Source organism: Manis javanica, chromosome 4, assembly GCF_040802235.1.
Source record: "Manis javanica isolate MJ-LG chromosome 4, MJ_LKY, whole genome shotgun sequence".
NCBI classification, from domain to species: domain Eukaryota; kingdom Metazoa; phylum Chordata; class Mammalia; order Pholidota; family Manidae; genus Manis; species Manis javanica.
The window spans coordinates 182,560,770-182,574,862 of NC_133159.1; the positions used below are offsets into that span (position 1 = coordinate 182,560,770).

At 54.7% G+C, this 14,093-nt stretch overlaps 1 protein-coding gene across 7 annotated transcripts in view; it reads right to left on the reverse strand.

Annotated features, from left to right (window-relative positions):
• CCDC57 (coiled-coil domain containing 57) overlaps nt 1-14,093 on the reverse strand; it is a 109,030-nt gene that overhangs the window by 18,108 nt on the left and 76,829 nt on the right. For 3 of the 7 annotated variants that reach the window (XM_073236137.1, XM_073236136.1, XM_073236142.1), the window contains 2 exons: nt 11,438-11,653; nt 10,758-10,974 (listed from right to left, as the gene is read on the reverse strand). In XM_073236137.1, the coding sequence (XP_073092238.1) occupies nt 10,758-10,974; nt 11,438-11,653 (433 nt within the window). The other 4 variants (XM_073236139.1, XM_073236143.1, XM_073236140.1 and 1 more) reach the window with 3 other exon arrangements.

Sequence of the window (14,093 nt, forward strand, 5' to 3'; positions counted from 1 at the left end):
CCCAGCTGGTTTTATGTCTAACGACTGTAGTCCCTTCCCATATGCCCCTCTGACTACAGGGACCGGCTTAGCCAGGAGGAATTCAGAACACGGCCGGCAGTTATGGGGGATTCTGATCTCCCCAAACTCCATGTTCTCAAAACTGAATGGGACAGCCATGGCCCTAAAACCGCCAAAACTGAACGGGACGCCTATTTTAAATGAAAGTTATGCTAAGAAACTCTGACGTGCCTTACAATTCAAGAAATCAGGGGTTTATTTGGCTCCTCAGAAGAGTTAACTTTAAGGACAGGTCTTGGATCCAGGAGAGGGGGGAACGGGGGGGGGTCCAAGGAAGAGGAGGGGGGCGTCTGAACGGGGGCTTCTCTGGGTTTAAAGGGCCAGAGTGGAACGGGAAGCGCCGGCTCCATTTAGCCGTGTGGCAAACCAGCTGGTGTGCACCCTCAGTGAGTCACCCAGGGGAAAGAATGCCAAAGGTCTCAGCCTTCAACTGCAGCAAACGATGGCCCCTAAACAAATCCAGGGGGCTCCTAGTTTTTGCTAGTATTGCAAAGAGGCTGGACACTGGAAAAAAGGTTGTTACAAATGCCAGCACCTCAGGCGCCCTGAGCCCTCTGGCTGGCCCTTCCCGTGTCCCCCTGACCCCCAGGGATGGGCTCCTCCCAGTCCTGGTCCTTAGCCCGCCCAGAGAAAACACTCTCCAGATTGGGGCTGAATTTCTCTGTCCTTTTTCACACATCTTCTGTGCTTAGTGCCACCGCCATGAAGCAGCCCCTGCTTTAGAGGTAGAACGGTCCACACAGCGGGGTCTCCGACAGACCGTGGGACTCCCGTCTCTGAACCTGTCGCCCTTGGTTTGGGCCCCTGAGGGATACACGCCCTTCCTCCGTAGTTTCTCTGCCCCTGTTCACTTACTGGGTTGAGACTTCTTAGAAAAGTGTGATGCCAGAATTTCTTTTTCTCGTAAGGGGGAATCTAGAGGGAACATTAGTAACCCGAGTAGCCAGCCACGGGGATTAAATGACCCTCGGACGTCTTCTGTCGGCTCTGTCTCTGACGGCACTGGCTGAGTCTGGGGACACATCATTTTCTTCTGCTGAGCCAGCTGCCATCTTCCTTACAGGCAGAATCTTCACGTGACAGTGGCAGAAGCCACAGGGCACCTCCCATCAAGATTCAAATGGATTCTCGAAACCTCTCCCCAGAATGAATCAGTGCCCCATAAATAAAGAAGCCCTTCAAGGCATCAAGCCTGGAATAGAGGATTACAGGCTCTGGGCCTCACCCCACACTAGTCCCTGGGAGGCCCTAGTTTACCTGTGAGAAAACCCAGTGGCTGAGGATGGCGGCAACAAACAATTGGCCCCAGAAAAGGAAAAATATTGGAATCTAGTAATTGTTGGTTTAACAGAGAGAACCCTGGACCAAATAACTGTCCAGCCCTACCAGAAGTTCTAAAATTCCCCTACTCACCTTCGTACATGCACTGAACCATCGGTCCACTGATATGTTCATAAGCCAGTGTTGATGCGGACATTTGAGTAAGGCCGCAAAAAGCGCCTGCCTCGCCTGCCCCGCCTGCCCCGCCTGCCCCGCCTGCCCGCAGACAGTCCGGGAACCCTGTCCGCACTGCCCCAGACACTTTAAGTTGCCCACTGGGCCGTCTGAGATTTCGCAAACGGATTTCTTACAGCTCCCCCGTTTCATGGAGATGAATGCATTTTAGTTCTTGTTTGTATGTTTCCTCACACAGGGCAGTGCTCCTTCTGTGGCTGAAATTCTGTTAGAAAGATTTTCCCTACCTGGGGAAGCCCTTTTGACTAAGGGCAATTGGAACTGGTCTGAGCTGCCTGGCCGGTTTTCCAACGGCTCGTGCATGCCATCCGCAAACCAGGGGGCCAGTGTCATGCACTCACAGCATTATCGACACTCAACTGGCAAAATCCACAGAGCCTCCAAATACTGTGACCTCAGGCACGGCTGATGGTCCTTCTACTTCTCAAACTCACCCTTGTAGACAGTCACAGGACATCCGGTGCCCGTGGCCCCCACCTCCTCTGGCCCACGGCTGATGAGGGAGCTACATCAGTATTGGGAAGGCCTAGTGGCTTCCACTGAAAATAACTGCTCCTCCTAGGAGACCTTGAGCATCACAGCGACCTGGAGATTCCTTCTATTGGAAGAGCCACCTCCAGAGCGACTCTTCAGCCTTGCTGGAAAGGCCCTCACAGGGACCGCTGACCACCCCTTTCGCCTCCAGGCTTCAGGGAGCAGACCCTCGGAGCCTTGTGGCGTCTGCAGAAAGCACCAGACCCTCACTGGGCTGCACTGCATCTGCTGACCCGAAAGCAAAGGTTTCCCAGAACTGGAGCAGATGACGTGCATGAGGCAGCTCCCCAGACTTCTGGGCCAGGCTGTCAGCAGGCTCAACATTCACACGATCGTTTTCATCTGGCTTAGTAACTGACTCCGGATTCTTACCCAGATTTGTGGTCTCTGAATATACAGTTTACAGCCTGTGTTACTAACTCATTTGGTTCTGAACAGTTCTTTTGAGACAAAAATCCGGCTTTATTACATCTTTGAAGTTCTGCTGTTCCTGCAAACGGCTCGGCATCGGTGCGTCGTGCCCGTGCCGGCACCGTATCTCCCCGGATGCAGTGCTTTCTTACACGCTCGCTATTCTGCTTTTACGGCCGCTTGAAGCAGGGCTGGACTCCTCAGGGAGAACCTTTCTCCCCTAAGTCAGAATGAGTGCTAAAAAGTATTTGCTGACCAGCGTCCTGCTTTAAAACCGTCATAAGTTTGGAATTGTCATGTCACTTTTGATTCTGTGTGCAGTGCCTGCCACACTGTGTGAACTGGTGTGTCTCACTGGGAGATGACACGCAGCGCTCACGGCCCTGACGAGGGGGCCCCTGGACGGGAAGTGCCCGTGCGCCCCTGCCCCTCCTAGACAGACGCCCCTCGGGTGTGCCCATGACACCCGGGAGAGGGCCTTCCTGGCAGGAGGGACAAAAGGCCACTGAAGTAAGACAACCCGACTCTTGATCAGCAAGGCCTTTGAGAAAAGATCTTGAACAAAAGGGGAAAGTGAAGATTAATAAAAGAAAACCCCACCGAAGTGGAGTGGGGAGGCTGTCAGTCACAGATCAACAGAAGCATCAGGAGGACACACAGTCGGCCCCCCGACGGACGCCCGGGCATCTCCCGCAAGACACGCACCCCCCGCAACCCGCCCGGTGAGGCGCCCGTGGCCTCGCCGCCCCTGCCGACCGCCCCCGTGAAGCGAAGGGCCTCCCCCCGGGCTGCGGGCCCTGCCCCTGGTTTTGCAGTAGCTGCCGGTCCCGAATGGCAGTTCCCTGCAGTTCCTGAATGAACGCCTTTCTGGGGTAAAATAACTGTGAGGTTGACAGGATAGGGAAACTGTAGATAATTAAAACAACTAAACTGCATTCATTTCAGGCTTTCCCTGCTGACTGAATCTTTCACAGGATGTACCAAACCCTAAGCTGAAATGTAACTTTCTTACTTTTTTATTGCAAAGTGATGCTCAGAAACAGTCGCAGCCCCTCTAGGCCCCAGCACAGACCCTGCTGGGCACGGGCTGGGGTGCAGGCCCACTCCACAGCCCCCCAGCTTTCTTGCTGAGGGGTGCCCCGGCTCGGCTCCAGGCAGCAGGTCTCAGGTCTAGGACAGCTTCCCGGTGAGCAATCAAGGGGAGGCCACGTGACCCAGCAGCCAGTCAGGGGGAAGAGGGGTCGGTAGGGACCCTGGGGAAACATTCCCCTTTCCCCTGCAAAGATGCAAAGCCCAGGGGAGGAGCGCACCTCCCTGTGGCCTCCCACGTGAAGCCCGGAGCTGCGCAGCCCTCCTCAAACTATCCGGAGGCCAGAGGGTGCCAGAGGAACATTTACCTCTGGACCCCTATGTTTGGTCCATGTGTCCCCTGCTGTGCCGGGCCCATTGCGTATCAGGGCTGTGGTCAGGGTGCCGCCTGCCCCAGCCCTCTCCTCTTCATTCCAGTGAGTGCATGGAATTCTCTGTGGGTGCCATCATGAGATAAAGGCTGAAGAGCTGGTTCTTGTCTCTGTCCCCAGGCTGTCCTGTGACTTGTAGCCAAAAGCACCAACACTGATAAAGACCCTCCACCCTCTGTCCTCTGGGCAGGTCAGGGGCTTCCCCGCTGCGCCGGGCCCCTCCCCACCTGGGGTGGCCCCTGCTGCCCTACAGCCTCCGGCACTGCGCTGCCTGGTAACCCCCGCGCCCCTCCCTGCCCGCCTGCTTCCTCACTGGTCAAACAACTTTCGCAGCTCAGGCTGCAAGCCTCTCAGCCCTTCCTCCCCTCTCTGAGCCATGGCTTTGTGTACTTAAAAGGCGGGACTGCAGGGAATCTAACAGGAACCTGTATTCCCAACACAGACCTGTTGTTGGACGGTTCTCCCTGGGTCACTTGCTCTTCTGCTGTCAGACTGACAGCTGCTGTCTTAGACTCCCACCTGCACAGCTGGCAGCCTCCCACGGCTGAGATCACATCTCCCTCGGGGACAAGGAGCAAACGTGTCTGCAGCCCCCTGGGAAAGATCTGCATCCCCCAGAGCAGGGTCCTCAGCTCAGACACAGGCCCTGCTTCGCCTTTTCCTGTGGGTCAGGGGGCTGGGAGCTCCCGCAGCCCCCTGCTGCGACATGGGTGACACAGTCCTTTCTCTCTGACCCAGTGCCATGGAGTGCGGCAGGCTCACCTATTAGTGTGCAAGTCAGGTGAGCACACAGCCTGGTTCCCTGCCAGCCTCCCTGCGCCTGTCCTGCCAGCCCCGAATGGCCCCCGGCACTTCTCTTCGGGCCACCTGTTTGCCCGCTGGGCCCTCATCTCTCACCGACTCCCACCTGCATAAAAACAAGGGGTGACCCTGTGCCAGCCTCCAACAGTGCCTCTTCTGCTGGGAAGGCTGTCAGGACGACCCCACCGCTCCTTCGAGACGGCCCTTAAGACCACGGCGACCTTCCCCTGGCAAACAATGGGCCACTTTTTGGCCCTGGCCTCACCTGCCCTCCTGCAGCCCTTCACCTGGCTGACCACCCTTTCCCTCTGTAAACTTCCCATTATAAAAGATGTCCAAAATGCTTAAGCACATATACATGTGTAGTTTACAGAATAATAGTATGAAGAATAATAAAAATAGAAATAATGTAAGGAATAAAATGCACTGGTGTACTCAGCTCAAGAAACAACATAGTACCACTTGCTTTCGTAAATAAAGTTTTATTGGCACACAGCCATGCCCCTCACGTACACACTGTCTGGCCACTTTGTGCTACAATGGCAGAGATGGGTAGCTGCAAATGAGACCACACAGCTGCAAAGCCAAAACTGCTGCCCATTCAGCCTTTTACAGAAAGGTCTGCCAGCCCCTAAACTGAGGGGCAGGTGGCGGCAAAGCTGTTTTTATTGCCCGCAAAGCCTGTGTTTTGCCCTCAGCAGTGACAGGTAACGTCCTGGCAGGGTCTCTGGGTTGACAGCCATCTCCTTTCAGCACACACAGGTACATCTCACGGTCCCCAGTCCCACAGCTCCTGCGACAAGATAGCCTCCGGCAAGCTGGTACCGCTGAAGGGAGCCGGTCCACTCTGACACTTTCAGAACAAGCTCACCGCCTCTGGGGCTCCTGAGTTTTACCACCCCACATGCACTGGTGGATTTCTTTCCAGTTATTTCAGACTGGGATCCGTGAAGCTCCCTGAGATGGGAAATCGGGGCCTTGGGAGCTCAGCACCCCGTCGGAGAGCCGCCCCCACCCCGCTCTCGCTCCTGAAGCCCTGATGAGTGTGGCTGCACCTTCTGACCCTGCCTTCTAGGGCTCTTCGCCAGTGTCTTCCTTCCCCCTCCTTCTTCTTCATATATAACATCCATTCCACTAATTCTGCAGTACATAACCTGCTATTAAACCCATGAACTGAGTTAATTTCATTCATTACATTCTTCATTTCTTGAAGTTCTGTTTAGTTTCTCTTTAAATCAGCTCAGTCTTTCTAGTTCCTTGTTTCTTTGGTGTACTTTCCTGCTGGCACTTTATTTTGTTAAACATATGAAACACAGTAATTTATTTTCCAGGCCTTGTGCTGGCCTCATCCCCGGTGACTTGCTCCATGAGTGCAAGATCCCCTTGTGAGCTAGAGTCTGGCCGGTGAGAACACTTGATGGCGCAACGAAGGAGGGTCCCCCGGAAATGACCTGACCGTGCTCTTGACTAGTCCTGGTCTGACTCAGAATCCCTCCAAGGTCAAACTCTCAGACCTCTCTGGGGTGTTAACTGGCACTAAACCATGAGGGCTGACTTGCGGCAGCAGATCGTAAGTAACCCCACCCCAGCTACCGCTCGGTGCAGGGGCAGAGTCCTCAGTCCCCCACCGCCCACCGAGGGGGAGCGTGGGGCGGTTCTGGCTCACCTGCACGTGGGGGGGCAGCTCTCTGGAGTCCCAGCTTTACGGGGCATCACCCGTCACACCCTCATCCTGGGCGTACCCTGGATTTCACCACCTTGTCTAAACCCCATGTAGTCATGACACCAAATTTCAAGCTCACCCGGTTTAGCAAAGCCCTTGGGGTCACAGCAGCCCTGGGGCCCGGCCTGCCAGGGCTCCTCCTTGGCTCTGCATTGGCTTGAAGCTCTTTACCTTCTTGCTGTTTATTGGTGTCTCACGAGCACCTATATAGTATTTCATTCAGCAGTTTTAGGGTTTTCAGAGGAAGTGTCAATCAAGGTACTTAGCCTGATAAATTATGAAAAATGGAAGATTAGAATTTTATACCTAACTAAAGTGTATTTAAATGTGAGGCCCCAAAATAAAATAGTTTCTCACATACAAAGCCTTAATAAGCTTCCCATATAGTTATTCTGTTTTAAAATTATGTTGGAAGAAGATAAATATATCCAAGAGGTTACCCTGAAAGACCTGGAAGGCAAACAAGGATAAATAAAAAGGAATTTCATCAAATTTACTTGTGCGTGAAAGACAACCATCTCCCATTCCAACAGCTAATGCTCTGATTGATACCAAGGAAAATACAGAAAAACACAGATGTCGATAAGTTTAACAAGTTGATGGATGAGCGAAATAAGCAGAGTCTTAATAATTTAGCAGGAACCACCAAAACAACAAAAATGGAGTGAAACTTGAAAATAGGCAGAATGATCTACCCAATAGAAGACAAGGGAAAACGTAAAACGTAGAAGCCCGCTAGAAAAAACCACAGAACGAGATGCCAGAGGAAAGCGCCAGCGCAGGACGCTCACAGCGGCGAGAGTGTGCGGGGCCCACGCGGGCCTCCAGCCCGGGGCTAGTGAGGGCGGGAGGCGGCAGCATGTCCTGCTGAAGACACCCTGGAAACGAGAGGATACCGAGAGGTAGAAAATAAAAGCAGACAAGTCAGTGAGGTACGGACCGGACAGGACCCAAGCAGCACCGCCAGGGTCAGACAAACAGGTGTCCCGCTGCCCAGCAGCCCGAGGGCCGGACCCGGGCTGACACCCGCGCACCCCGCACTGAGCCTGTGCCACAAAGGGCTGAGGCGGGTGCGTCGGGGCTGCAGCTGGGGAAATCATGGCGATTTATTCTGGCCAGAATGTAAAAGTAGAAACCACTAACTAAAAGCTAAAAAAGAAAAAAAAAGTCCCATAACTCTGGAAATTAAAAAAAAAAAATCCCTCTAAGTGAAAGAAAAAAATAAAAACATGAGTTGAATCACGAAGTAGCATAAGGGAAAGAAAATGAAAAATTATACATCAAGATCTGTGGGGAAACGAGAGGAGGCTGAAGAATCTGACGGGCACTGGCTGTTACTGGCAGAGAAGCAAAGGCTGAACTCAGGTGAAACCCTTGCTGCCAGAACGCTGCTGGGTCAGAGGGGACCCCGGCTCCTCTTCCCTCACCCCTCTGCAAACGCTCCGTCAGGGGAAACACTCCCTCTGTCAGAGACGAGGGGCACGAAGGAACAAGCGTTCTCCACGGGCGCCGCCGGAAACCCCGCGGGCAGGTGGCACAGGCGCAGCGCCCCGAGTCTGGGGCCTGCCGGGCAGCAGCTCCCCAGGCCCCAGCGCAGAGTGGGGCCCAGGTGCCGGGGGTGTCGGGGGACAGGGCGAGTGCAGTTGCTGCTTCGCAGGAGGGAAGGCAAGCAAAGGTGCTGCTGCGTGTTCCTGGGTTGGAAAGGGTGGTTAAGGGGCCCTAAGAACTAACAGTAGGGTTTTGGGGACTTTTCTCTATGGCAGAAACTAGACAAGCTGAAACTAGAGATTATATGGAAAACATAAACCAATGACAACAGTGAGGAAGATTAGGAAGGAAGTATAGAGAGGAGATCCTAGACCAGGCAGCACCAGGGGTCGCGCATCCGTGACCCTTCCCACAGTGCGGCGCTCCTGAGGGCAGGCCGGACGGGGGGGAGACACGGCCCAAACACACACGCAAATGCACACGGGAATTCACCGTTATGGTGACAGTGGGTTTCAAACCGATGGGGAAATATGGGCTGTTCAGAGACTGGAGCTAGGACATCTGAACAGGCATCGGGGGCGAAAAAGAAGTTCGGTTCCTATTTTGTAACATATACAATGATAAATATAAGATGATGAAACATAACGGTATTGGAAGAAACGATGGAAGAATCATCTCTGATTCTGGAGCGGAAAAGGCCTGACTAGGGCACAAAACCCAGAAAGGACTGATACCGCATAAAAATAAAAAATATGTGCATGACAAAAAGCACCATAAACAAAATCAAAAAACAAATGAAAAGCTGTGGGAAAATGGATGCGATTCATGTCTCAGAAAAGGCCCAATTTCCACCATATATAAAGAGCTCCTACAAATCACTGAGAAAAGGGTAATAAACCCAATGTGCAAATGGAAGACAACTGCAGAGAAGGGAAAGGAAACGACTCTTAAACATGAAAAGATGCGCCACATCGCTAGTCATCAGAGAAATAAAAATTAAAACCGCAATGAGATACCACTTCACACCAGTTAGAATGGCCAATAACCAAAAGACAAACAACAACAAGTGCTGGTGAGGCTGTGGAGAGAGGGGAGCCCTCCTGCACTGCTGGGGGGAATGTAAGCTAGTTCAACCATTGTGGAAAGCAGTATGGAGGTTCCTCAAAAAACTAAAAACAGAAATACCATTTGACCCAGGAATTCCTCTCCTAGGAATTAACCCAAAGAAAACAACTTCTCAGATTCAAAAAGGCAGATGCACCCCTATGTTTATTGCAGCACTATTTACAATAGCCAAGAAATGGAAGCAACCTAAGTGTCCATCAGTAGATGAATGGATAAAGAAGATGTGGTACATATACACAATGGAATATTATTCAGCCATAAGAAGAAAACAAATCCTACCATTTGCAACAACGTGGATGGAGCTAGAGGGTATTATGCTCAGTGAAATAAGCCAGGCGGAGAAAGACAAGTATCAAATGATTTCACTCATCTGTGGAGTATAAGAACAAAGAAAAACTGAAGGAAGAAAACAGCAGCAGAATCACAGAACCCAAGAATGAACTAACAGTTACCAAAGGGAAAGGGACTGGGAGGATGGGTGGGAAGGGAGGGATAGGGGGAAAAGGGGGCCTTACTATTAGCACACATAATGTAGAGGGTGGGGCGTACAGGGAGGGCTGACAACACACGGAAGACAAGTGGTGATTCTATAGCATCTTACTACGCTGATGGACAGTGACTATAACAGGGTATGTGGTGGGGACTTGATAATGGGGGGAGTCTAGTAACCATAATGTTGTTCATGTAATTATACATTAATGATAGCAAAAATATAAAATAAAATGACACCGACCAGGTTGGCAAAGATGGAGTGTGCTGATACTGTGCTGCAGAGGGTTTAGGGGAAGGAACACTTTCAGACGGTGCCGCTTTGGGTAGGAACCACAATGAGATGTGGCCCAGTTTGACAATGTCTTTACAAACCAGGAACACATATACTTTTTGAGAAAGCAGTCCCCACTTTGGGGACTCACGTATATGCTTTTTCACCATATGCACAATAGCATATGTACAGGTCGTTCACTGTACCATCATTTCTAATGGCAAAGACTGGGGATAACCAAACATGCCCACGGTGTGAGAACGGTAAACAAACTCAGTGTACACATACATGGCAGAGTGCAGTGGGCCACGAGATGAAGGGGGCACTCCCTGTGCATGCATCCGGAATGCGCTCCGTGTCCTCCCTTCTCCTTCTGCCCCTCGTGGGCCCCTGGAACCCCCCCAGAGACAGGACCTTCCGGCGGCCTCCCTGAAAACCTCACGATGACCACCAGCATGAGCTGACTTTCACAGGTGGGACGAAGACACTATCACTGTCGGCTGCTCTGGCCTTGTGACCCTGAGCGAACGAAAGGATGCCCACCCATCCCAGAGTGGCTGACTGCCCAGCCCACACCATTGTCCTTGTGGAGAAGGGCCCCTCTTGTCACTGCGGGCTCTGCTCCAGGTACACACGTGAACGAGCATCAGCTCAGCTGTGCTGGAAGACACGGCCTGGTGCTCCACGGAGGACATGGGAGATGTCAGCCCCAAACCGAGGAGGGGCCTGCACGACTCGCTGCCCCCACCCCATGCAGCCGCTTGATGGGCAGGATGCGGCACATCCTCTGGTTCGGCTGGGGAGCAGGCACGGCGGCTGCCCGCAGAGCCACCCCCGATCCGCCAGGCAGAGGCCTGGGGGAGCCCAGATCACCCACCTGTAGCTGAGTCTTCCGGAGGGCTGAGGCCAGAGGGGCTGGAGCCCAGGTCCAGTAACTTCCACGTGTCCTGGAGGGAACTGCCGGCAGGTGAGGAGGACTTCTGGGTGTGGTGGCCATTTTCCTCCTGGAGCTCCTGAGCCAGGCGTGGCTCTGGGGCCCATTTTTCTTTCTGACAAGTTGATCTGCGAGTCACTGTGTGGACTCTGTGTTGCCTCTATAAACATAGAGAACAGAATTACCCTCGAATCCACTGTTTCTCCAACCTGGAGGAAACAACGGGGCTCCCCGCCCGCAGGAAGTCACAAGGCAGTGGGCGCAGCCCTAAGACAGGCTTCGTGGGGACACGTCAAGGGCGGCAGAGAGGCGCCCGGGGACAGGCCTGAGCTTTCCGGGCGCGCCGCTGCCGAGTCATCAGCGGGTTCGCGTGAGCACATGGGGCCAGCGCCGCACGTGGCGCAGAGGCCGCCCAGTCGTGCAGGGAGGAGGGTCTGGAAAGCAGGGCAAAGACCCCAGAGCACCAGCCCTTCCCCACACACAGGGCCAGCGTGCGGCCTGTCCGCCCTCCACGGGGCTGGGGTCCTGCCACTACCCCCGCCCCAGCCCTGCTCCACAAACACTCCACTGCGCACTACCCTGCGGCCCCCCTGTGGGGTGCGGGGGGCCTGGCAGGCGGGCACCTGTGGGACGAGCACTCTGTGTCCCACAGGCGGCTCGGTACAAACGTGACGTGAAGACGCGGGCGCTGGCACTCCCCGCTGTACCTGCCCCGGCCCTGCTGCTGCCCCCACCGTTGGGTCCCGCGGAGTGTCATCTCTGGGGACTGTCTTTGCCAAGTGGGGCCGAATCTCTCCTGGGCATTTGGAGAAATGTTCCCTCTCGGCACTCCTGGAGTCCTGTCGTGGAGATTTAGACAAAAGGAGTTCAGGGCGCGGGCCTCCATGGGTGTGTCGTGGGGTTTCCCACAGGACGGGGAGGAAGCTCCCCTGGGCTCTGGTACCAGGGACTCACTCGGCTTCATGACAAGCCTAAAGGGGGGGACAGGGCTGTGTCCACTGGCCAGGACGAACGTCTCAGGCCTTGTGGTGTTAAGTCTAAGCGTCTTGCCCGTTGTTCCGGGAGACCAAGCACCCAGCATCACCCGAGCCCCCTCTGCAGCCTCGGGGGGCCCTGGGCCTGAGGTTGCTGGCGCATCTTCAGTGCCTGGGTGAGGCCACGCTGGGCCCTGCAGCCCAAACACTCCTCACGTCCTCCCTCCGTGGGGAGCCTGCAGAAAAGGGAACACTAGGCCAGAAGGGAATAGTAAGGAGAGTCACCTGAGGGCAATTAAAAGGAAATGTGGAAGAAAACAGAAGAATTAAAAGCAGCTGATTTGGGCAGCTCTGGGCAGCGGGCCGGCCCCAGGGAGAGCCTCCTCCCGGAGCGCCAGAGGGCACTCACACCTGCCGCAGGGCTTTTCCCTGCTCACAGCTAATTGATTTTTGAGATTTCAACTGAGCAATGCGTGCATATCTTTCGGTTTTTATGCACAGCCCTGGGTGGTGGGGTGATGAGAGGCTTTCACATGCGCTGATCAGCTCACTGAATTCCTTCCTGTAAGGTTTCTAGTCAAACCCTTGGCTTATTTTTTCATTGATTATCTGCCTTTTTCTTACTGATTTAAAGGAGTTCTTTTCTGTATGTGCTTCCTATTTCTTCTCATATGGCACCATTTACTACCGGAAATAAAAAGAAGCCCAGAAGTAGGCCCCATGGAGTCTTCTTGAGTTTCAAGAAGAGTCACTTCACGGGATGTATGGAATACACCATAGTTTTATAGTCTGAGAGATGTTTAAAGAGTTCCATGAAGTATTTTGTGGATACAGTGAGAGGTCCTGTGGCCAGGAATTCTCACCTGGCCCTGGCGGACCAGCTCACTGCACACCTGTGGGCAATACATGGCTGCTGACTCTACAAAAAGAGCTCCGCCCAGTGTTCTGGGTACGACATGGTGGCAGGGCTGCAGGACAGCAGAGCAGAGGCTGGAGTGGTGGCAGCACCGAGGACAGACTGGGACGGCAGTCGGGGTGGAGAGGCCCAGGGGCAGAGACCGGCTTGCTGCTCACAGACTCACTCTGAGTGGACGGGGTTCTAGTGACTGACCTGCCACCTGGAAATAGAGTTGGGTATAACCCTCTCACCCCAAGAACGTTCTGCTGTCATTTGTCTGGTCACACTGAATCCATAGCGAACTGGCCAGGGGCTGAAACCCACTGGGAAGACAGGAGGTCTAGATAACCATATACATGTTTTACCCCAGCTGGTAACAGGCACGTCTGCTTGATGGTTTGAAAGTGATTTCTCCCACGGTGCATATTTAAAAATTCAGGTACTCAGTGCGGATGATTGCAAGGTCACGGGCAGCTGGGGGGGCTGTCCTCCACTGTCCTGGCAGCATTCACACGGGTGGCCAGGGGGGAAGGACTCAGAGCACGTGCAGCATGTGCGCGCCCAGGGGTGCACGTCCCCAGCGGACCCGGGACCCCCTTCCTCCCAGGCTCCTCTCAGGCGCGGGGCCTGCTGGGGGAACACACCGCGGTCCCCAGGCGGCCCGTCTGGCTGCTCAGGCCCGGGCCTCTCCCGCGTCCCCGCGCCGGGAAGGCTTCCGCGTGAGGCCGTCGGGCTCCTCCCTCGAATTCCCACGCGCGGGGCGGCCTCAGAGGGGAGTGGGCGTGGCGACGGGCCGCGGGCTCTGTTCCGGCCCAGCCCTGCCCTCCTCCCGCCGGCCCCGGCCCCGAGCCCGCCCCGGCCCCGCCCCCGCCCCCGGCCCCGCCCCAGGCCCCGCCCCCAGCCCCAGGCCCGCCCCAGGCCCCCAGCCCGCCCCGGCCCCGCCCCGGCCCCGCCCCAGGCCCGCCCCAGGCCCCCAGCCCGCCCCGGCCCCGCCCCCAGCCCGGCCCGACCCCGACCCCGCCCCCGCCCCGGCCCCGGCCCCCGGCCCTGGCGCTCCCACCGCGCTGACAGCCCGCCCTGAGCTCATGCCCCTCATGGCATAGCAGGCCACCCAGCTCTCACCTGGCTCTCTCGTAAATCTTAATTTTTTTTTAAGGAGTTGAAAAGACTAACTATATTTGCAAAGCATTCAACAGAAAAGAGTTCGTATCCTTTAAAGAAGCTGAATATTAGTGGTTTCACGACTGCAAGCAGACGACATGCACAGCTCCAAGGCACACGCCTGACACATTTTACCAAACAAGCAAAGGTGGAGTTTCTAGTCATATGGAAACTTGGGAAGAACAGAAGAGTGAGAATGCTCCCCGTGGCAGGAACATGCGACCCAGCTCGGGGGGGACACAGGGG